At 40.8% G+C, this 22,143-nt stretch overlaps 1 protein-coding gene across 1 annotated transcript in view; it reads right to left on the bottom strand.

Annotated features, from left to right (window-relative positions):
• pla2r1 (phospholipase A2 receptor 1) overlaps window positions 1–22,143 on the bottom strand; it is a 155,619-nt gene that overhangs the window by 56,676 nt on the left and 76,800 nt on the right. The window contains exons 8-13 of the mRNA XM_043693844.1: window positions 18,218–18,375; window positions 16,493–16,600; window positions 13,435–13,541; window positions 5,548–5,717; window positions 5,127–5,338; window positions 2,127–2,272 (exon numbers count right to left, since the gene is read on the bottom strand). Coding sequence (XP_043549779.1) covers window positions 2,127–2,272; window positions 5,127–5,338; window positions 5,548–5,717; window positions 13,435–13,541; window positions 16,493–16,600; window positions 18,218–18,375 — 901 coding nt within the window. The remainder of the gene's footprint in view (window positions 1–2,126; window positions 2,273–5,126; window positions 5,339–5,547; window positions 5,718–13,434; window positions 13,542–16,492; window positions 16,601–18,217; window positions 18,376–22,143) is intronic.

Consider the following 22,143-nt stretch of genomic DNA (forward strand, 5'->3'; position numbering starts at 1 on the left):
AGAGCAAAAATGGCAGGGGTTTGTGGGTATAATTGAGGACACTGTACAGAGGTTCATCCCCAAGAAGAGAAAGATTATCCGGGGAGGGATTAGACATCCATGGCTGACAAAGGAAGTCAGGAAATCTATCAAAGAAAGAGAGAGAGCCTATAAAGTGGCCATGAGCACTGGGAAGTTAGAAGATTGGGAAGGCTACAAAAACAAACAGAGGATAACAAAGAGAGAAATAAGGAAGGAGAGGATCAAATATGAAGGTAGGCTAGCCAGTAATATTAGAAATGATAGTAAAAGTTTCTTTCATTACATAAGAAACAAACGACAGGCAAGAGTAGACATTGGGCCACTTCAAACTGATGCTGGAAGCCTAGTGATGGGAGATAAGAAATAGCAGGAGAACTTAATAAGTACTTTGCATCTGTCTTCACAGGGGAAGACATGAGTAATATCCCAACAATTAAAGGGAGTCAGGGGGCTGAGTTGAGTATGGTTGCCATTACAAAAGAGAAAGTGCTAGAAAAGCTAAATGGTCTTAAAATTGATAAATCTCCTGGCCCCGATGGGCTACATCCGAGAGTTCTGAGGGAGGTGGCTGAGGAAATAGCGGAGGCGTTGGTTGAGATCTTTCAAAAGTCACTGGAGTCAGGGAAAGTCCCGGATGATTGGAAGATCGCTGTTGTAACCCCCTTGTTCAAATAAGGATCAAGGCAAAAGCTGGAAAATTATAGACCAATTAGCCTAACCTCGGTTGTTGGTAAAATTCTAGAATCCATCATTAAGGATGAGGTTTCTAAATGCTTGGAAGAACAGGGTCGGATTAGAATAAGTCAACGTGGATTTAGTAAGGGGAGGTCGTGCCTGACAAACCTGTTGGAGTTCTTTGAAGAGGTGACAAGTAGGTTAGACCAGGGAAACCCAGTGGATGTTATCTACCTAGACTTCCAAAAGGCCTTTGATAAGGTGCCACGCGGGAGGTTGCTGAGCAAGGTGAGGGCCCATGGTGTTCGAGGTGAGCTACTGGTATGGATTGAGGATTGGCTGTCTGACAGAAGGCAGAGAGTTGGGTTAAAAGGTTTTTTTTCGGAATGGCAGCCGGTGACAAGCGGTGTCCTGCAGGGTTCAGTGTTGGGGCCGCAGCTGTTCACATTATATATTAATGATCTGGATGAAGAGACTGATGATCCCTGGAATGGTAGGTCTAACATATGAGGAACGGCTGAGGATCCTGGATTGTATTCATTGGAGTTTAGAAGATTAAGGGGAGATCTAATAGAAACTTACAAGATAATACATGGCTTGGAGAGGGTGGACGCTAGGAAATTGTTTCCGTTAGGCGAGGAGACTAGGACCCGTGGACACAGCCTTAGAATTAGAGGGGGTAAATTCAGAACAGAAATGCGGAGACATTTCTTCAGCCAGAGAGTGTTGGGCCTGTGGAATTCATTGCCACAGAGTGCAGTGGAGGGTGGGATGCTAAATATCTTCAAGGCAGAAATTGATAAATTCTTGATGTCACAAGGAATTAAGGGCTACGGGGAGAATGCGGGTAAGTGGACTCGATGGGCCAAATGGCCTTACTTCCACTCCTATGTCTTATACTATATAAGAATTTACAAATTTGTTAATGGGAAATGGGCATTGCCAACCCTAACTGAAATTGAGATGGTGGAGCTGAGTTGCCTTTCTGAGCCACTGCTGTTAGGAAATGGAGTTGCAGGATTTTGAACGCACAACAGTGAAGAAACTACGATTTGGTTCCAAGTCAGGATGGTATATAGCTTGGATGGAATCTTGCAGACAATGGTGTTCCCATGTAACTGCTGTCCTCGTTTTTCTAGATCATACAAGTGTATAATGCAAAGCAAAAGTATACTGATGCTGGAAATCTGAACTAAAAACAGTTGGAATACTGAGCAGAACAGGTGGCATCTGTGAACCAAAAAGCAGACATAACATTTCAAGTGAACTGTTGTTACAAATGTCAATAGCTTATCGTCCCAAAAACCAATGGTGCCTGACCTGCGGGATATTTTTCAATTTAAATTGCATTATGATCTATAAAAAAACTTTTTTTTTTAAAAACTGGATATCTAAGTTGCATTCAAAAACATAACTATTTCATAATTTACCTGGCAAACATCCATCCCAAAATTTCATTCAAAAAGACTTCCTCGCTGTAGTGGCTGAAACTTGCAAGATGAGCTCCAAATGCTTGACAAAATTGTTCCGCTTCTTCCCAAGTTCTCTTCTTTAACACTTTCTCATGATGAAATACCTTTGAATGGAAATTCTATATTAATATAATCATAGACCAATGAAATAAAAGTCCAGTTTTCAAATAAAAGGGGGCCATGCCACATGTTTGAACGTGCCACAAAACTGTAACAGGGAGAAAGTGAGGACTGTAGATGCTGGAGATCAGAGTTGAAATGTGTGGTGCTGGAAAAGCACAGTCGGTCAGGCAGCATCCGAGGAGGAGGAGAGTTGACATTTCGAGCATCAGTTCTTCTTCAGGAATGGTGAATTCCTGATGAAGAGCTTATGTTCAAAATGTCAACTCTCCTGCTCCTTGGATGCTGCCTGACTGGATGTGCTTTTCCAGCACCACACTTTTCGACACAAGACTGTAAAGATGGTTTTGGAGCTAATTTTTTTGGGGCTCAGGATGAGGGTGATGCCAGAAATGCCACATTTATTGCCCATCTCCAAATATTGTGCTTGATTTTTTCCTGCAAGGTGGCTGTTTTCCCATATTTCCTTCTCATCCTCTCCTTTTTTTATTTCATCTCTTCCCATGTACTCTTTCCCTACTATTGCTTTCCTTAACTGTCTTTCTCTATTATCCTCTACCATTCTGAGAAAACTCTTCTGGGATACATGTTCTGCGGTAGGAGTGGAAGTGATGGGGATGGGTCAGCTTTTCTCATGACTGTCAGCTCATTACCTTTGCACATGAGGAGCACAGAGAATCGTGTGGTGGAATAGGCACCAAGTCGACATTCCCACCTTTATCTTATGGGTTTGAAGAACTAACATTTAAAAAGGATGCCTGGATAAACCTTTATGTTCTGCAAATGAGAAGAATCACTTGGGCTCTCAGAGTGGATGCTGGCACCTAAACTATCTGGTCCTTCAACTATTCTCCAGTCAGCATGCCTTCCTTCTCAAGAGAGGCTTCTATTTTTGGCTAGACAGTTTTCCACATTATGCCAGCTTCCTTGACCCATATCCCTAACACCCCAGCCTCTCTCCATTGATTATCCTCCATGCACCTCACAATTTCGACTAACGCCACCTGATCGCAACCATCGGACAGCCCAAGTGAAGGCTCGCCAAACAAGAGAAAGTGAGGACTGCAGACGGTGGAGATCAGAGCTGAAAAGTGTGGTGCTAGAAAAGAACAGCAGGTCAGACAGGATCCAAGGAACAGGAGAATTGATATTTCAGGCATAAGCCCTTCATCAGGAATGGGAGGGTTGCTGAGAGATAAATAGGACGGTGGGATAGCTGGGAAGGCGATAGACAGATTAAGGTGGGGGGTGATAGTGATAGTTCGGAGTGGAGGGTGGAGCGGTGAGGTGGGAAATAGAATGAACAAGGTCAGTAGGACAGGTCAAGAGAGCTGTGCTGAGTTGGAGGGTTGGATCTGGGATGAGGTGAGGGAAGGGGAGATGAGGAAACTGGTAAAGTTGATTCCGTATGGTTGGAGGGTCCCAAGGTGGAAGTGGAGACGTTCTTTCTTCAGGTGTCAGGTGGCTTGGATTTTGTGGTGGAGGCAGCTCAGGATTTGCATGTCCTTGGCGGAGTGGGAGTTGAAGTGGTCAGCCACAGGGCGGCGGTGTTGTTTGGTGCGTGTGTCCCAGGGATATTCCCGTAAACATTCCACGAGTTGGCGTACTATCTTCCCAATGTAGAGGAGAGCACATCGAGAGCAACAGACACCGTTTGGATGTGCGGGAAATTCTGCCGGATGTGAAAGAATCCTTTGGGGCCTTGGATGGAACTGAGGGGGGAGGTGTGGGCACAGGTTTTACACCTCTTGTGGCAGCAAGGGAAGGTGCCAGGAGTGGAGAGTGGGTTGGTGGGGGACGTGGACCTGACAAAGGAGTCACGGAGGGAATGGTCTCTGCGGAATGCTGATAGGGGTGGGGAGGGAAATAGATCTCTACTGGTGGGATCTGATTGTAGGTTACAGAAATGGCAGAGGACAATGTGCTGTATCCAGAGATTAGTGTGATGGGAGGTGAGGATGAGGGGTATTCTATCCTTGTTACGGTTGGAGAGGTGGGGTTCAAGGGCAGAGGTGCGGGAAGTGGACGAGATGCGAGGAAGGCATTGTTGACCATGTGGGAGGGGAAATTGTGGTCACCAAAGAGGACAAAGCAGCAGCCTCAGTCCAACTTGTTCAATTCACCTCCCCTATCTGCCTTTTACACAGTCCTGAATCAAAGTACGTTTCTCTTCACATAAGTAGAACTTAGTTGCGAAGGAGAATAAATAACAATTTGGCCTTTTAATAAGCATGCCTGACACGCAAATACATGCAAAATGGCTTGCCAGCGTGAAACTCAATCTAACTTTAGTTCCAAGAACTTAATTGCAAACTTTTTTTTGGTCATGAGGAATCTGAGTTTTGGCCTCCCTCACAATTAATGTCCCTCGCCCACACTGGTTCCCTCCCTGGGGCAGCACAAGATTCCACCCAGAGAGTTTGCTTCAGATAGCCTTATGGTCTTCAGGGACAATTAATTATGTGACAGCTATTTCAGAAAAACCTAGCATAATTCATTCAACAAACACTACTGAATGTAACAAGTTCTTAAAATATCAGTAATTTTAAGCATCTTTTTGTAAATAGAGAATTCTTCAGAAAAAATAAATATAGTACACCATTACTTTAACTGCAAGCCACTTCAACTATTCATAAAGAGCACTCACCTTTGCTGAGTCGATTTGAAATGCTGAGGATTAGAATTTGTTTTGATATAACATGTAATTTGATTTAATATAACATGTAAACGTTAGTAAAAAGCTCAAATTTAAGTCTTCTGCTACTGACAATACTGAAGGTATAAATAAAAAAAACAGTTTTTGCTTATCTTTTCCAAGTGGAGAGTAAAGCTTTTCACCTTGAAGCAATTCAGAAGATCTGGGCTGGACTCCCATCCAAAATGACATTTAGCTTTAGCCTTCATGGCTTGATCAGGGAAGGATTTTGATCGTGGAGCAGATGCAACTTTTTGTTCACACAAAGACATTGCTTTGAAGGTTTTACAGTCTTTAACTTCCCAAAGGATATGAGATTTAACTCTGACCAGTGCAACACAACCACCTGAATGAGCTGAAAAACAAAGAAGGGAATTCACTAAGGATACTAAACAATGTCTTAAATGTCATATTCTCTTCCACTTTAAAATGAGGAAAAGTTTCAAATCCCTAACTTAGTCTTTCTGCTTAAATATTAACATAAATATTTATAAAATGATAAAGGGAAAAGTTAAACAATAATTCAAAATAAAGAAATGCAGTAAATTTTCTTTAATTATCTACCTGGTTGATTTTTATTCCAATTTGTGAAGGAAACTGGTGCATTCTTATCATTTGCCAGTAACCAGGTATATTTTTCAGTCTGATTTCTATCCTGAAGACCTATCCAGAAGTTTTTGTGGCCTTCTCTGGCAAAATTACTGATCAGACTATTAATGAATGCTTGTTCAAACCTACGAGAACAAAGTAAAACTACAATGTTAACTATAGAAATAAACCAAAACAACAATTTATTGGTGGTCCTCAGAGACTGATGCAACATTTCTTTTATATTCAAATTATTCTAACCTCCAATGCAGTTCAAATCTTTATAAACACTGACCCATTCTTCACTTCTATCAGATAAACACATACAGACATTATCGCTTGATCGGTGTTTAGATTTTGTATGCAATTTCTTTCCGAGTTATGGGCTAAATTAGGCAGCAAGAATGTATGTATCAATGTCATCATGGAAGCAGTGCCAGGGTGGTAATGTCACTAGACTAATAATTCAAAATCCTCGGTGAATATTCGGAGGACATGTTTTCAAATACTACCATAGGAGATGGTAACATTTGAATTCAATAAAAATCTGGCATTAAAAGCTCGTCCAATGACGACTGTGTGATAATTATTGATTACCATTAAAAAAAATCTGGTTCAGTAATGTCCCTTAGGGAAGGAAGTCTACTTTCCTTATTTCGTCTGGCATGCATGTGACTTCAGACTCATTGCAATGTGGTTAACTTTTAACTGCCTCTGGACAATAAATTTTGGCCTGGCCATCAATGTACACATTCCATGGATTATAACAATATTCTGAGATTGGACACAATTTCTTACCAATAATCAACAAAAATATTGTTGACTCAGACATAAACTACTGACAAAAATAATGAAAATGTGATTAGACTAGATTAAATTGGCATTACTGTAAGATGCAGAGGGTCTTTGATTTCTCTTAACACAAGAACGAGGAGGAATAGGTAATTCAGCCTTTCAAACCTGCTCTGCCATTTAGTATGATTATGGCTGAAATCATCTTGGCCTCTATTGGCGGCATGGTGACACAGTGGTTAGCACTGCTGCCTCACAGTGCCAGAGACCCGGGTTCAATTCCTGCCTCAGGCAACTGTCTGTGTGGAGTTTGCACATTCTCCCTGAGTCTGCGTGGGTTTCCTCTGGGTGCTCCGGTTTCCTCCCACAGTCCAAAAATGTGCAGGTTAGGTGAATTGGCCATGCTAAATTGCCTGTAGTGTTAGGTGAAGGGGTAAATGTAGAGGAATGGGTCTGGGTGGGGTTAATCTGCGGAGGGTCGGTGTGGACTTGTTGGGTCGAAGGGCCTGTTTCCGCACTGTAAGTAATCTAATCTAATCTATTCCACTTTCTTGAATGTTTCCCATAACCCTTTAACCCACTACTAATCAAAAGTCATTGATCTGCTCCTTAAGTTTATCCAATGCATCAGCGTCCATCATGTTCTGCAATAGCGAATTCACAGATTATTGACCCTTTCAGAGACACAGTTCCTCCTCATCTCTGTTTTAAATCTGTCATACTTTAGACTAAAACTTTGACCTCTCATTCTAAATGTGCAGGTCAAAGATGTGCAGGTCAGGTGAAATGGCCATGCTAAAATTGCCTGTAGTGTTAGGTAAGGGATAAATGTAGGGGTATGGGTGGGTTGCGCTTCGGCGGGGCGGTGTGGACTTGTTGGGCCAAAGGGCCTATTTCCACACTGTAAGTAATCTAATCTAATCTAATCTAAACAACAAGGGAAAATCCATTCTACATCTACTTGTCTAGATCTAATTGGTCAATCCTCTTCAGCATCCTACATGCCTCAAGTAGGTCTCCTCGCATTCTTCTAAACTCTAGCGAGTATAGACCAAAATGTAATATCTCCTAAACCAAGGCTTTCATCTCTAAAATTAATCAAGTGAACCTTCTCTGAACTGCCTCCATTACAAGGGGACCAAATCTGTATGCAGTATTCCAGACAGTCTCACTAATGCTTTGTAGAGCTTTAATTCCCTACTTTTATACCCCATTCCTTAAGCAAAATATGCCAAAGTTTCCTGTGCCCTCCTTGTTACCCAATACACATACATACTAGTTTTCTCCAATTCACCCATATTGTCTGCACAAAAGTATGTTGGAGTTTCTCTCCATTTAAATAATGAGTGGCCTCATTATTCTTTTGACCAATATTGATAATCTCACAACTATCCATATAAAACGTCATCTGCCAAATTCTGGCCATCATCTAACCTACCCATATCCATTTGCAAATTTCTTATTTCTTCAGTGCAATTTGTTTCCCTATCTATCTACCCATCATTTGCCAATTTTATGACCACACATTGATCCCTTCATACAAGGCATTAATATAGATTGGACATAGTTGAGGCCCCAGTCTACACCCATGGCACTCCAACACGAAAACAAACCACTTATCTCATATTGTTTCCTGGTAGCTGATCAATCCTCCATCCATGCTAATACGCGACTCCAAAACCATGAGTTCCTACATTGTGTGACACTTTACTGAAGGCTTTTTTTAAAATTCCAAAAACAGATTCCCAACCATACACCCTGTTTGACACATCTTCAAAGAACTCTGATAAATTAATCAAACATGTGGCTTTGCAAGACTGCATTGCAATTTTCTAAATGTATTGTTATTAACACAAAAAATTCCCTGTGACAGACAATGGGCTAATTGCCAATTGTTTCTTGCTTTCTGTCTCCCTCATTCCTTGAATAGGAGTGTTGTGTTTTTCCAATGTGCTGGGACACACATGCTTGTTACCAACAGGATACTGCTATGGAGTCATAAAAGTGGGTTCTGCCTATCACTCAGACTCTCAAATGAGCAATGCGTGATACAAATTTCAGTGGTTACTGCGATGCCGGGAAAGTAGACCAAACATTTTAAAGGCTGGCAGATTGTAACAAATAGCATGTCGCAAATAACTGATCGCAACAAATAAAGTACTCTACCAACCAAGCTGCATTTGCAAAACTTACAACAATAGATGTGACTCTGTAATTGGACAACATTTGCTGGATAATCCCGAATATGTAAGGAATTAACCTAAAAAGTTCAGGATTGTCAGCCATGCAGCTTGCAACATGTGCATGGACTGGTACATGTGCATGGATTGGAACTTACATTATTAAACAGGGCTCTGATCTTTGCAGTTAGAAAAATCACACATTTTTCAACTCAACAAGGCAGCACGCTCAGAGCACGGGGGACCTGGGTTCAATGTCACCCTCAGGCGACTGTATGGAGTTTGTACATTCTCCTTGTGGGTTTCCTCTGGGTGCTATGATTTCCTCCCACAGTCTAAAGATGTGCAGGTAAGGTGACTTAACCACAAAATATGTCTTGTTACATCGATGCGGTGAGTCTGGGTGGGTGCTCTTCGAAGGGTCAGTGTGGATTCAATGGGTTGAATGGCCTGCTCCCACACTGTGGGATTCTATGAAAACAGGTGACAGGCAATCACTGGCTTAGTTCTGAGGGCAATGTCCTGACCAGTCAACCTGTGTGGTTTAAAATGTAAACAAAGTCTGGTAGTTAACTTTCAACCAGTATTAATGGGTGCATTCTCCATGGCAACATCTCTACCACAGACCATCGTCAAACAATCAACACTCTCCTGTCATGCACTAGAAATGTTGATTTTCTCCCTTAATTTGTATTTTTGCATAATGTCTTAATGATCACAAGATTAAAAAGTTCAATAATTTTTTTTCCATCAACACTCAACTAATGGTAATATCTTCATACTGTTTGTTCTTTGGGTAAAGATGTTTATTATAAATTCCAATGTAACCATAAAATTGAAGCATACAGCAAATACTACAGGGTCTTCGATAGTCTGAATCTATCTGTTCTGTTTAAGGCCACCCTGTAGACTGAAGACATTTTAATCACAGATATCAAAGGTCAAGGAGCATATTCACTTGTCATAAATGCCAGAGTGACAGGTCCTGAAATCTAAACCTGCAATTAAAGTGCATCATTTATTGCCTCTGATGTGTAAATGAAAGAGCACAAATGTTAGGTGAGAAATAAGCCTGTAGTGTTTGTTTTCAGATAAGACACAGTTTCCTTATGCTCTCAATAAAGGTCAGAGAAAGGCATGAACATTTGGCAGTGCGTGCATGCCATTTTGATGAAAGGCATGTACGCAACTAACGACCACCAACAGCATGCAGAGCAGGGACTGTGTTATGAACAGGGCTGTTTCCAAATTCTTTACTCCTTCCTACACTGCTCCAACTTTGCACACAGTTGAGCACACTCATGAAATTAGATGAAAGACAGTCTTAGCGGTGTCATTGAAAGGGATTATGAACTACTCACATGTTAGTTGCGGGATTATTTCTTTTAGCTGGTGGTGGAATTGGATAAATTTTGGAATACTGATTTTTAAATTTTGAACACTTTGCAGGGAGTGGTCTTGCTGATTCTGAATGTTGAAATGGGTGGCTTGGGAAAACTTCCTCTGAAAATTGAGATTAATTGGGAAAATGAAGAGAAACTACAGACAGCAGAATAAGCCGCTGAAAGAAGAGGTGGAGGAGGGAAGAAGAATTCCCAGTCGGGTGGGGTGGAAGGGAGTGGTGTGCATTTCTGTTGAAGGTCTTTAGGGAGCAATTCTCTCATCTGAATTTCATGAATGACCAATTCTCAAAATGCCTTTATTCCAAAGAACGTGACCGAAACCTGCCAACTGAGGTAGCTAATGCTGTGATCACAAGATCAGATTAGAACTGCACTGGCTACAGTTGTTGAGGTGTCCAGTGATAGCACCTTTATTCATCTGGCTCCTTTCAGGCTGATACTGAAGATACATGTAACCTCCTAGTTTGCAGTACAGTCATTCTAAACATTTTCTTGCAAGTGTCTCATAAACACGGGCACTTTCTGAGGCAAAAATGTAATGAGTAACTGATGTGCGATATAAGCTGTTCAAAGTCCATTATCCTGGCAGCAGTCATGATTCCTTCATTCCTGTATCAGTTCTCTGTGCTAAGTGTACTTGAACCTACCTTGCCAAGCTAATGTTAGTTGCTGGGTGTTAAAGGTTATCCCAGGGGAGAGTGAGGACTGAAGATGCTGGAGATCAGATTCAAAAAGTGCAGCACTGGAAAAGCACAGCCAGTCAGGCAGCATCCAAGGAGCAGGACAGTCGATGTCTCCAGCATAAGACATTCCTGATGAGGGACTTATGTCCGAAACGTCAACTCTCCTGCTCCTGGGATGCTGCTTGACCAGCTGTGTTTTTCCAGTGCCACACCTTTTGATGTTAAAGGTTATCCCTTCATGATCCTTACCCAGAACCATTACACGTGTCCTACAATGATAGCTATGCTGCCACAAGGAATAAAAGACAGTCTGCACCCAGCTCCCTCTGAATGGATTACACTGGAAAGACTCTGCATTAGCCAGCTGATGCCTGTCAAAAACTGTGGTTGCATGTTGCACAAACTTACAAGTTATGAGGAAGCCAGCAGCTAAGAAACTCAGGAGCAAGAGAAAGGCGCAGAGACAACAAATGCATTCTTCCACTTTTGGTTACACTAAGTGGCAGGGAGGCTACAATTTACTCAACCTATTTCTGCCTTGGTTCTATATGAACAAACAATTCCTTCACAGTAACTAGTTACCTCACTCACCCATCCCCATTCAGCAACTTCACTATCATAGAACATAGAACATTACAGCGCAGTACAGGCCCTTCGGCCCTTGATGTTGCGCCGACCTGTCATACCAATCTGAAGCCCAATTGTTTGTGAATGACTGTCACAGAAGAAACTTTGATCAACATTTTGGTATCCTGGAGTGTGCTGATTTCAGTTGTAAGAAAGCTGAAATTAGACTGTCACTGCAAGAAATGTATTTCTCAGTAATTTGCAGGAGAAGTTTAATTTTGTGAAAATATGATGAAACTGACAACTATTTCATTCACTTGTTACCAAGTTTTAAAAGTGTGAAAGATAATTTTATTGGATAAGCCAATGTATTGTTTTCCACAAACAAAATTCCGTAGTACTGGAAAACTTAAAAGCTAACAAAGAATGCAGATCTTGTAGCTGTGATTGAGAAAGAAACTAGAGTTAACATTTCAGGTCCTGTCCTTGTATCAGAATGTCCACTTGATACGCCAGCTGCAATCAGTCAGTAAAAAACAATCAGAAAAGAAGGAAGAACGGTGTGAGAATAAAGGAGAGAGAAACAATAAAACAACCCAAAATGGAGGGGGCCAGGGACACCTTTACTGAATGAAATTCTACCCAGAGAGCATTAATTAGTAAGTCTTACTCTGCTTCTCACAACAATTGAGTTCAGCAAAAGAGCTTGGGAATCTCTACTCCAGATGGGAGGATCAAAGGATTTTGGCAAGGAAAAGGAGTACTGCCAATCCCCTTCAAAATTGATTAATCTTGTAAAGAAATTCCACTTGTCGTGAATGACTGAAATGATCATATGACAAAATTTTAAGTGAAGACTTTTACACACAAGCTTAGAAATCATTGATGTACAAAATAAACAAAAGCAAAACAAAAACAAACGCAGGAACGTGAAGTTGAACATTAGGATATAGTCATGATCTCATTGAATTGTGGAGCAGACTTAATGAACTGAATTCTGCTTCTACATCTCATGGTCTTAAAACACCAGGATTTCGTTTAGAAGCAAGTTTTAGTTTCTCTCCTGGAAGGAGTTACAAGTCTATTTATGCAACCAGTCATCTCAGCAAAAGGTTCTAGTTGGTGAAACATCAAAATCAGGAGAATTTGGTCATAAATCTGTGAGGTGTCAGTTCAGTGAAAATTTAAACAGTTCAGACTAATCAAAATCTACCTGCCTGATCTGAAAATTAATACTGACAGTGAACTGTTCTTATTGCATGCCAGTTATGAATCAAACAATCAGCACCCTCCTCTCAAACAAAAACAAATTGCTGGAGAAACTCAGCAGGTCTGGCAGCATCAATAAAGAGAAAGCAGAGTTAGTGTTCTGAAGGAGGGCTACTGGACCCAAAACGTTGACTTTGCTTTCTTTCCGCAGATGCTGCTAGACCTGCTGAGTCTTTTCAGCAATTTCTGTTTTTGTTTCAGATTTCCAGTATCTGAAGTTGTGTCATTTTTTTAGCTTCTGGATTAGTGGTGCTGGAAGAGCACAGCAATTCAGGCAGCATCCGAGGAGCTTCGAAATCGACGTTTCGGGCAAAAGCCCTTCATCCTTTTACCTCATTTTTTTAGCACTCTCTTCTCACTACATATAAAATGATGTCTCTTTGTCCTTCCACTGTGCATTCCCCCGCTCCCCCATGTCTGTGTTCTAGTTCTGATGAGTGTAAGACAAGACGCTTTAACCTCTAGTCTCCATTTGGCAATGTTTAAGATCAGCAGACAGATAATAAGTACAGAAAGCATGTCAATTCATAGAATCATAGGCCATTCGGTACAGCAAGTCCTACGGACTCGCCAAAGAGGATTACATCCAGACCCAACTCCCCCCCCACCCCCAACTCTATCTCTGTAACCCTGCATTTCCAATGGCCAATCCACCCATCCTGCACATCCCTGGACATTGTGGGCAATTTAGCATGGCCACTCCATCCAATCTGCACATCTTTGGACTGTGGTAAGAAACTGGAGCACCAGTAGCAAATCCACTCAGACACAGGGGGGATCGTGTTAACTCCACACAGACAGACAGTTGCCCGAGGCTGGGATCGAACCCAGCTCCCTGGTGTTGGAAGCAGTGCTAATCACTGTGCTGCCTGATTCTTATCTAATTAGGTTGTTAAGAATGGAAAAAGAACCTGAAGAACTGATTTTGTCCATCCGTCAATAGTAATATATGGAAGCACTTCCTTTTACCTGTTTTCAATGGTAACAAGTGGACAATAATTTTTTTTCGAAATTTCTTCATAGGTTTGTAGGTCATTGTCAATCCTATAGCAGGATTCTTCATATCTTTTCCAGCTCTGAAAAATGAAAGATCCACAGTGTAAAGTTGGTGGAGAGATTTTCAATATTTGTCATGCATAGCAGTGATCAGGAGGTAAGAGAAGGCAATTGGGAGGGGTTGGGAACATAGAAAAACCTACCAAGAGAAAGCTGATAGGAAGGTGGCCAATATATTTCAGAGCTTCTGTAGTGCCGGTAGGGGTGGGAAGAATTTTACCTTCCCAAGACAGATAGAAAAAAAAATTAGCCATCGGCAGCTGTGGATGCTATTGAAGTATCAAGCGCAGGTTTGTGCACACTCTTCCATCATCAAGGAATTTTCAAAATAGTCAATTCATTAGCATAGGTTCCTAATTACATATTTCTCTTGCCTGGCCTAATGGCCATTTTAAGAGTCCACCCAGGTTAATACAGGTAGTAGATATCATGTATCTAGCAGTGGGACCAAAACATGTGCACACAGGGGATCCCCCTGCTAAATTGGAACGCCTTACACTAATTTAACATCCTGAAAGAGAAATGCGAAACAAATATGCAATTGCATCTTCTCATGTGCCACTTCTGGATAAAAATTCCCCCATTTCTCTCAATGCAAATACAATTTATTGTTTCTAGACAATTAAAGAAATCAGTGGACAAAAACATTCCAGTTATTTTATTCCACTAAAGGCAATTACTATTATTGCCTTAATCAAAAGTTAACTGGGCAGTGCATAAGTTTTCCAAAAAGCATTTGTTCAATTATAACTTTGCACACCTAGATGGTGGAGTAAAAGCTAATATGTGAGAAGAATCATTTTGATTTCGTAGAAGCCACCCCTCCCATTATTTTGCTACATTCAGATAAGGAAGGCACAATTGACAGTTACAAGGACTGTGGCAAATTAGAATCCCATCTTAATTACTCTGTTGGAAATTGCAAAGCAGTTGAACAACAATACAATAATCTTATACAATTCTTTGGAATACAGCATTGTAATCAGGAGCAAGTTGTAAAGTGGGCTCAATTAAGAAACTATATCTTCTGGGATAGTTTCAGCTGATAAAGTAAAAAATCAGCGTCAGCTGCTTAGGGGTGACATAGGGGTTTATAAAATCATGAGGGGCATGCATAGGATGAATATTTAAGATCTTTTCCCTGGGATAGAGAAATCCAAAACTAGAGGACACAGGTTTAAGGTGAGGGGGGGAAAGATATAAAATGGACTTAAGGGGCAGCTTTTTTACGCAGAGGGTGGTGACTGGATGGGCTGCCAGTGGAAGTGATGGAGTCTGGTACAATTACAACATTTAAGAGGCAGATAGATGGGTAGATGAATAGGAAGAGTTTAGAGCGATATGGACCAATCACTGGCAAATGGAACTGGATTAATTTAGGATGTCTGGTCAGCATGGATGAGTTGGACCGAAGGGTTATTTTCCATGCTGTACAACTCTGTACGACTCTATGAGTCAACATTAGCAGTGCAAAATGCCGAAAATGACTAACAGTGCACACAAACAATGGACAATAATATCTGTGTGTCCTCACAAGATGATATTCCACTAACACAAACTGCCTTTTACACATATCCTCTATCATCTCAAGCAGCTGTATCCGAGGCAGTAGACCTCAGAGGTTATAATGGTAAACCATTTTCCACCTACCAGAACAACTCCCCTGCTTTGTGTTAATAGCAATAATAATAGCTGAAGCATCAACAGATGACGATAACTGAATTCAATACTGACAACTCACAAAAAAAAGGTTTACCAAGAAAACTGCAGACCTGTTAGAAATTAGTTAAACTGCCAAAAATACCTCACTCTTCAGCAGGACTGATTTTGTTTCATTTTGAGGTTCATAACATTGCACATATGGAACATGACACATGTTCTACTTAACTATGGATTAGCCCAGACTTTGCTGTGAGCACTGAAGGAATGGCTTTTGCAATTAATCTTATATAAAACTAACCCCAGGCATATAGCAAACTTAGCTGTAGCAGCTTCCTCTCTGCTAGCATGTTTCAATTTGGCATCCAGCACAAGCAGCAGTGAAGCTATTCAACCCAACAGGATCAAGAATCCTCACCAACAGATGTAAAACAATCCTTTTGCTTGGAAAAAAAAGAATCCCTCTGACTACCTTTTCTTCCCTCTCTGGGCTCCCTTGTCACTATCCACTCACTCGTTTTCCCACCCACTCCTTGTCAGCAGCATAAATACCACATTTTCTAATTCTTTTTCAACTCCTACTAATTTTGAAAAATGATCACTAAATATTTACTTTGTTTCCTCTCCACAGATGCTGTTGGATCTGCTGAGTTTCTACAGCAATTTCTGCTTTTGGTTGGTTTCAGACAGAAACCAAAGAGAAAACAGGCAAACAGGAAATACAAATTACAGTTAAGACACTGCACAGAAAGTCAGTCAAAGTTCAGGACATACTTGTGGGAGTATGGGAAACAATAAAATTTTAATCATAAATAATTAACACTCACGAACCACTACGACCTCAGCTATGAACACCTGATCGAAAAAATTAAGAATTGTTCAATGTGAGCAAGGAAATAGTGGATAATAAGACAAAATTCATGCTGTAATATTGATTTCTATGCAGGATCGATTGGTGAAGATGCAACAGTTCAATACAAAGAGCAAGGAATCACTATCAGCAATTTTTAGATTTCTCTCTTTAACTATGATTGTATAGACACCAGAAGTTGTTAGTTTAACTGAGCAAAAATAGCACATCTTGCAGTTATAATCAGAGCAAAATCCAGGCCATTATACCAGAGATAATAATCTGAACTAATCATATGTATACAATGCTTCATATGGGAATCATGCAATTAACTGAACAGTTGATAGTACTTCTCTGTTACCCTCATAGCACAAAACTGTTCCACCAAACGTCAATAACAATTTCCACATCATGATGATTAAAATATGAAAATAAATGTATTCTCAGAAATGGATATCACACCTCAGGGCAGCCTTCATCTTTTCCAGGTTGTCTTTGTTCCGCCTTTCCTGGCTTCTTACAGATGCTCCATTTATTTTCCTCACATTCTCTAACTTTCCATCGGCCATCCTGTTAATTTAAGCAAAAAATACATTGAATTCAAAGAGATACAAATTAGCAGCAATCAAATAATACTGTGGCACAAAAACAAAAGTTGTTGGGAAAGCTCAGCAGGTCTGGCAGCATCTGTGGAGAGAAATCAGAGTTAATGTTTTGGGTCGAGTGACCCTTCCTCAGAACAGTTCTGAGGAAGGATCACTTGACCCGAAACATTAACTCTGATTTCTCTCCACAGATGCTGCCAGACCTGCTAAGCTTTTCCAGCAATTTGTGTTGTTCTTTCTGATTTACAGCATCTGCAGTTCTTTTGGTTTTTATTACTGTGGCACAATTCTTTTCTTAACTTTCATCTGTCTACTTGCAAACATTTAGCTCCATAAGTATCATCAGATGGTGTGTTTGCTCTGATGAAACAATTTAACTTTGTAATTATCCACTGAGTTAAAAAAGTATCAGTAAGTGGATATGTCAGATACGATTTTACTGCTGAATCAAAATTAAGACAATTTAATAACTCGGTATTCAACATGGATTTATACAACACTTTTAACTTAGTAAAACAATTTGCAGTTATACCATCGTAATGGCTTTTGCCAGATTATAATGAAGAAATTAAAGTTTTTTTTATTCATGACACATACCAAAGAAATAGCTCTAGCTAGGATCATTAAGATAAGAAGCTGCATTCATGGTTTTGACACTAAAGCAGCACGAAATAAAATGCAAATCATTATAACAACTAAGATTAGTCCTCCATCGTGAAGAACAAACTTTCATCTATAAATTTGAAGCACTAGTGGTCAGATGAGATTATAAATTTATCCCTATTGTAACAAGCAAAAAGTTTGGACAGCCGAAACAAAAGTTCACAAACGTTAGCTCAAGGATAAGTATAAAGAATAAGTTGTTCTCAACAGATGAACATTTATCTGGAAAGATATCAAATGCTGAACTAGGAAAAACAGCCATTTGGCCAAGAACCCAAATTTTCTTTTGTAAATTTACAACCCGTTCAAAATCACCACAGAAGTTACCCGGCTTACTTAATGCCACGCAAGAAAGTTCCCTATGAATGGTCATTCAGAGGCATTCAGCAGATCTCCAGCACAGAGAAATACTTTATTTCACTGACTAGTTTGATTCCACATTCCAGGTCTGTGTTGGTAGGTTTAGAGACTTGCAATACCTTTGCTAAGGCCTACAGGAATTTTTTGCACTCGAAGTGTTTGACTCAACTAAAACTTGTTGGTACTCAGAGATTGGCAGCAGACCATGACACAAAGTAGAACAGAGTAGTTATTAAAAATTAGCCAAGTCATCAATAAAGAATCTAGACTTTTCAATATATTTGAAGTTGAAATAACACGTGTTCTCAATATAAGAAGTTTTATCGACTTTAATTCATTTTAACAATTGAGATAACTTATCTAATGCAAAGTTTATTTGTTTTGTTGAACATTTTAGAATATAAACAGCTGCAAAGGGTTTGGAATTTGATATTTCTGAATCACATACAGTATTGGTAAGACTAACAGTAGATATATTATTTCTAAAGCAGCACTCACATGGCTTGTGGCTAGACAGTAAAGTTCAAGAAGGCATGCAAATATTAGTAAATATATTTACAATCTTCTGTGAAGACACACAGTGTTCTGTGGTGTTATACGGAGCATTTGGCTCATTCTTATGCCAGTAAGTGAACGTCACAGTTGATCCTTCTGACCATGTAAATTGAGCTGGTGTCCTGTTGTTGGCAAGTCCAATCCAAACCTCTGGTACAGTTTCTGGCAGAAAGATTTTATATATATGTTAGGTTAGGTTCAAGAAAGAAAACTAAATACTGTTCTTAGTAGGTAACTGCCAGCTCATCTTTCACTGTCACTTTTCAAAGTCATGGCAACAATTATTGATTGATTGATTGATTTATTTATTCTTGTCACATGACTGAGATACAGTGAAAAGTGCTGTTTTGTGTGTTATACAGGCAGATTGTACTCTACAAAGGGCATTGGGAGCAGACAGAATGCAGAAAAACATGTTACAGTTGCCGAGAAGGTGCAGAGACAGAATTAACATTTGAGAGATCTGTTCAAAAGTCTGATAACAGTGAGGAAGAAGCTGTTCTTGAATCTGTTCATTTATGTATACAAACTTTTATATCCTGTGCCCAAGGGAAGAGGTTGGAAGAGAGTATAACTGGGGTGTGAGTGGTCTTTGATTATGTAGGTTGCTTTCCCGAGCCAGCAGGAAGTATAGATGGAGTCAATAGATGGAAGATTAGTTTGTGTGATGGACTGGGCTGTGTTCATGACCCTGCAGTTTCTTGTGGTCTTGGGAAAACTAGTTGACACACCACACTGTGATGCATCAAGATAAGATGCTTTCCTTGGTGCACCTATAAAAATTGGTAAAATTCGTAATGGACATGCCAAGTTTTCTTAGCCTCCTGTGGAAGTAGAGACATTGTTGTGCTTTCTTGACCATTGCGCCTATGAGAGTAGACCAGGAGAGATTGTTGGTTATTATCATTCCCAGGAATTTGACACTCTCAACCAACTCCAACTCAGCACCATTGATACAGATAGGGGTGTGCCCTCCACTCCACTTCCTGAAGTCAATGACCAGCTCCTTTGGTTTGCTGATGTCGATGGAGAGATTGTTGTCTTTACACCATGTCACTAAGCACTCTAAATCTCTTTCCTATATTCTATCTCATCATTGTTTGAGATCTGAACTACAATGGTAGTATCATCTGTAAACTTGCAAATGGATTTGGAGTGGAATTTGTCCACACGGCACGGCGGCACAGTGGTTAGCACTGTTGCCTCACAGCGCCAGAGACCCGGGTTCAATTCCCGCCTCAGGCGACTGACTGTGTGGAGTTTGCACATTCTCCCCGTGTCTGCGTGGGTTTCCTCCGGGTGCTCCGGTTTCCTCCCACAATCCAAAAAATGTGCAGGTTAGGCAAATTGGCCATGCTAAATTGCCCGTAGTGTTAGGTGTAGGGGTAATGGGTCTGGGTGGGTTACGCTTCGGCGGGTCGGTGTGGACTTGTTGGGCCGAAGGGCCTGTTTCCACACTGTAAGTAATCTAATCTAATCTAATCTAATCACACTATCATGAGTGTATAAGAAGTATCATGGGGCTGATTACACGCCTTGTGGGGCACTTGTGTTGAGGATTATGATGGAGGAGGTATTGTCGCCTATTCTTACTAATTGTGCTCTATGGGTCCGGACGTTTGAAGATTCAATTACAGAGGGGGGAGTCGAGACAGAGTTCTTGGAGTTTAGAGAGGAGTTTGATTTGGAATTTTGGTGTTGAAGGTGGAACTGTAGTCAATAAGGTGGAGCCTGACATAGATTTCCTTGTTATCCAGATGTTCCAGGGATGAGTGTAAAGCCAGAGTGATGGCATCTGCAGTCAAAATGAGGTCAAATTGTTCAATATATTTACCATTCAGTAGACTTGGTGGGAGGGCTTGGCGTTAGCTTAGTTGGTTTGCATGTGTAGAAAATCAGCACCAACAGCATAGACTCAGTACCAACAGCATAGGTGAGCCACATTCAAGGTCTGTCGTCTTACACTTTGTAGTAAAAACCCATTCATTCAGTGAATACTTACAACGACCTGCCTTTTGAAGAGGGAAGAGAGAACTCAAGTAGAAGTCGCAGGTGGTTTACCCTGTACAGGACCAGTTGATTTGTCAAAACAAGGTTATTCAGAAATCTGTCTAAAAGCTTGGCAATTCAATTGGTATACCAAACCATAGTAAAGTTAACACAGATCACTTTGGATTCATAAGAAATTCACATCAAACCCAGGATGTACTTATGTAATATATGATTTGCCTGGGTAGTACACAAAACAATAGTTTTCACTGTATCTTGGTACACGATTAAGATTAGGAAAGACGGGGATCCAAGATGGCGGCGACCCAGCAAGTCTGAGTCGACAGTGCTCTTCCAAAGACTTGGGTAAAGTGGGTCACCCACCCCCATCACACTCAACAAATCATTCATAATAGCTGTTTAATTTAATTAGTTGCTTAGTATTACATTTAAACAGTCTAATATTTAGTAAAAATGACCAAAGAGAAGGGAGCCCGCAGCTCTCAGCAAGCAGGAACCCCTCCCCCACCCTCTCCAGCTGCGGCTGAGGCATCCACAGCTGCCCCAGGGGACTTACCTACAGTGACAAGCCTTGTGGAGATGATCTCCAAGCTGGATACGAAGATCGACGCTTTTATCGAGGAGTCCCGAAATCGATGGGACTCACTCTCGACCGAGCTGCAGAAGCACGACCGAGACATGAAGGAGATCGAGCGCCGAGTCAAAGGGGCGGAGCTAAAGGCCGCGACCTCCGAAACTACAGCACAATCGGCCGTGGATCGGGTCCGGACTCTCGAACGGCGAGTCCGGACCTTAGAGAATCACATTGACAACCTCGATAATCGAGGTTGTCGAAAAAATATTAGTTTGCTGGGCCTTCCCGAACGGGAAGAGGAAGGCCAGCTTACAGCATTCCTCGAGAAGTGGCTGCCACAGCTTTTAAACCTGGAGGCTGGATCAGGCCAGGTAAGGGTAGAATGGCCTACCGGGTCGCAATACGCGGCTGTTCCGGCTGCAGAGCTACAAGGAGAGGCAGATACTCCTAGAAGCCTCTAGAAATCTTGGAAAAGACCCCCAAGCTATGATCTATAAAGGATCCAAGATCATGTTATTCCAGGACTTTTCCCCAGCTCTGGTCCGAAAGAGGAAGGCATTCGACGATGCAAAGAAGCGTTTAAGGGACTTAAATATTCAGTACTCCTTACGCTACCCAGCGACGCTACGCTTTAACCATGAAGGATCCGTGTATAACTTTGGATCGCCAGAAAAGGCTAAGGAATTCTTGGACTCTCTTAGATAAACTGTAAGACATAATGGATGTTGGTTTGCCTTTCCCCCCCGCTTTGGTTTATATCCCCCCCTTTTTTTTTCTTACTTTACTGATTAATATTATCATGGGAGGTGGGGAGAGGGATTTGATTTTCTACCCCCCCTTGGGGTTGTTTTCTTTTATTATTTTATGTATATATGTGGGATATGTATGGGTTTGGTTAATGTTGGTGGGGGGAGGTGGTTACCTTATTCAATTTTACCTCTGTCTTTAGGAGCGGGGTTGTTTCTCCCTTGTTATTTTGTATTAGTATATTTAATTATTATTTGTTGAGGTTGTAATTTTATAGTTATATGTTTATATATGGTATTAACATTACCAAATATATACAGGTGTTGGTATGGGTAGGGGTAGGGTGCTCACTGTTAACTCTAGCTTTGTATTATATCTGAATTCTCCTCATTTTATTGAGGAGTGCCTGGGTCAAGGGTGGGGCATTGGTTGGGAGAGGATATGATGGACTTTTGGAGAGGAAGTGACACCCCCTGGGAACAAGGGGGAAAATCTCCACTTAGATACGTTTTATATTTTTTTAATTTAGAAATAGTTTTTTATTGTATTGTTGTGGATGTATTAAAGAGGTTTTATTTTTGTAAATTTTACATGTTCTA

The sequence above is a fragment of the Chiloscyllium plagiosum genome, chromosome 7 (genome assembly GCF_004010195.1).
Source record: "Chiloscyllium plagiosum isolate BGI_BamShark_2017 chromosome 7, ASM401019v2, whole genome shotgun sequence".
In the NCBI taxonomy this organism is placed as follows: domain Eukaryota; kingdom Metazoa; phylum Chordata; class Chondrichthyes; order Orectolobiformes; family Hemiscylliidae; genus Chiloscyllium; species Chiloscyllium plagiosum.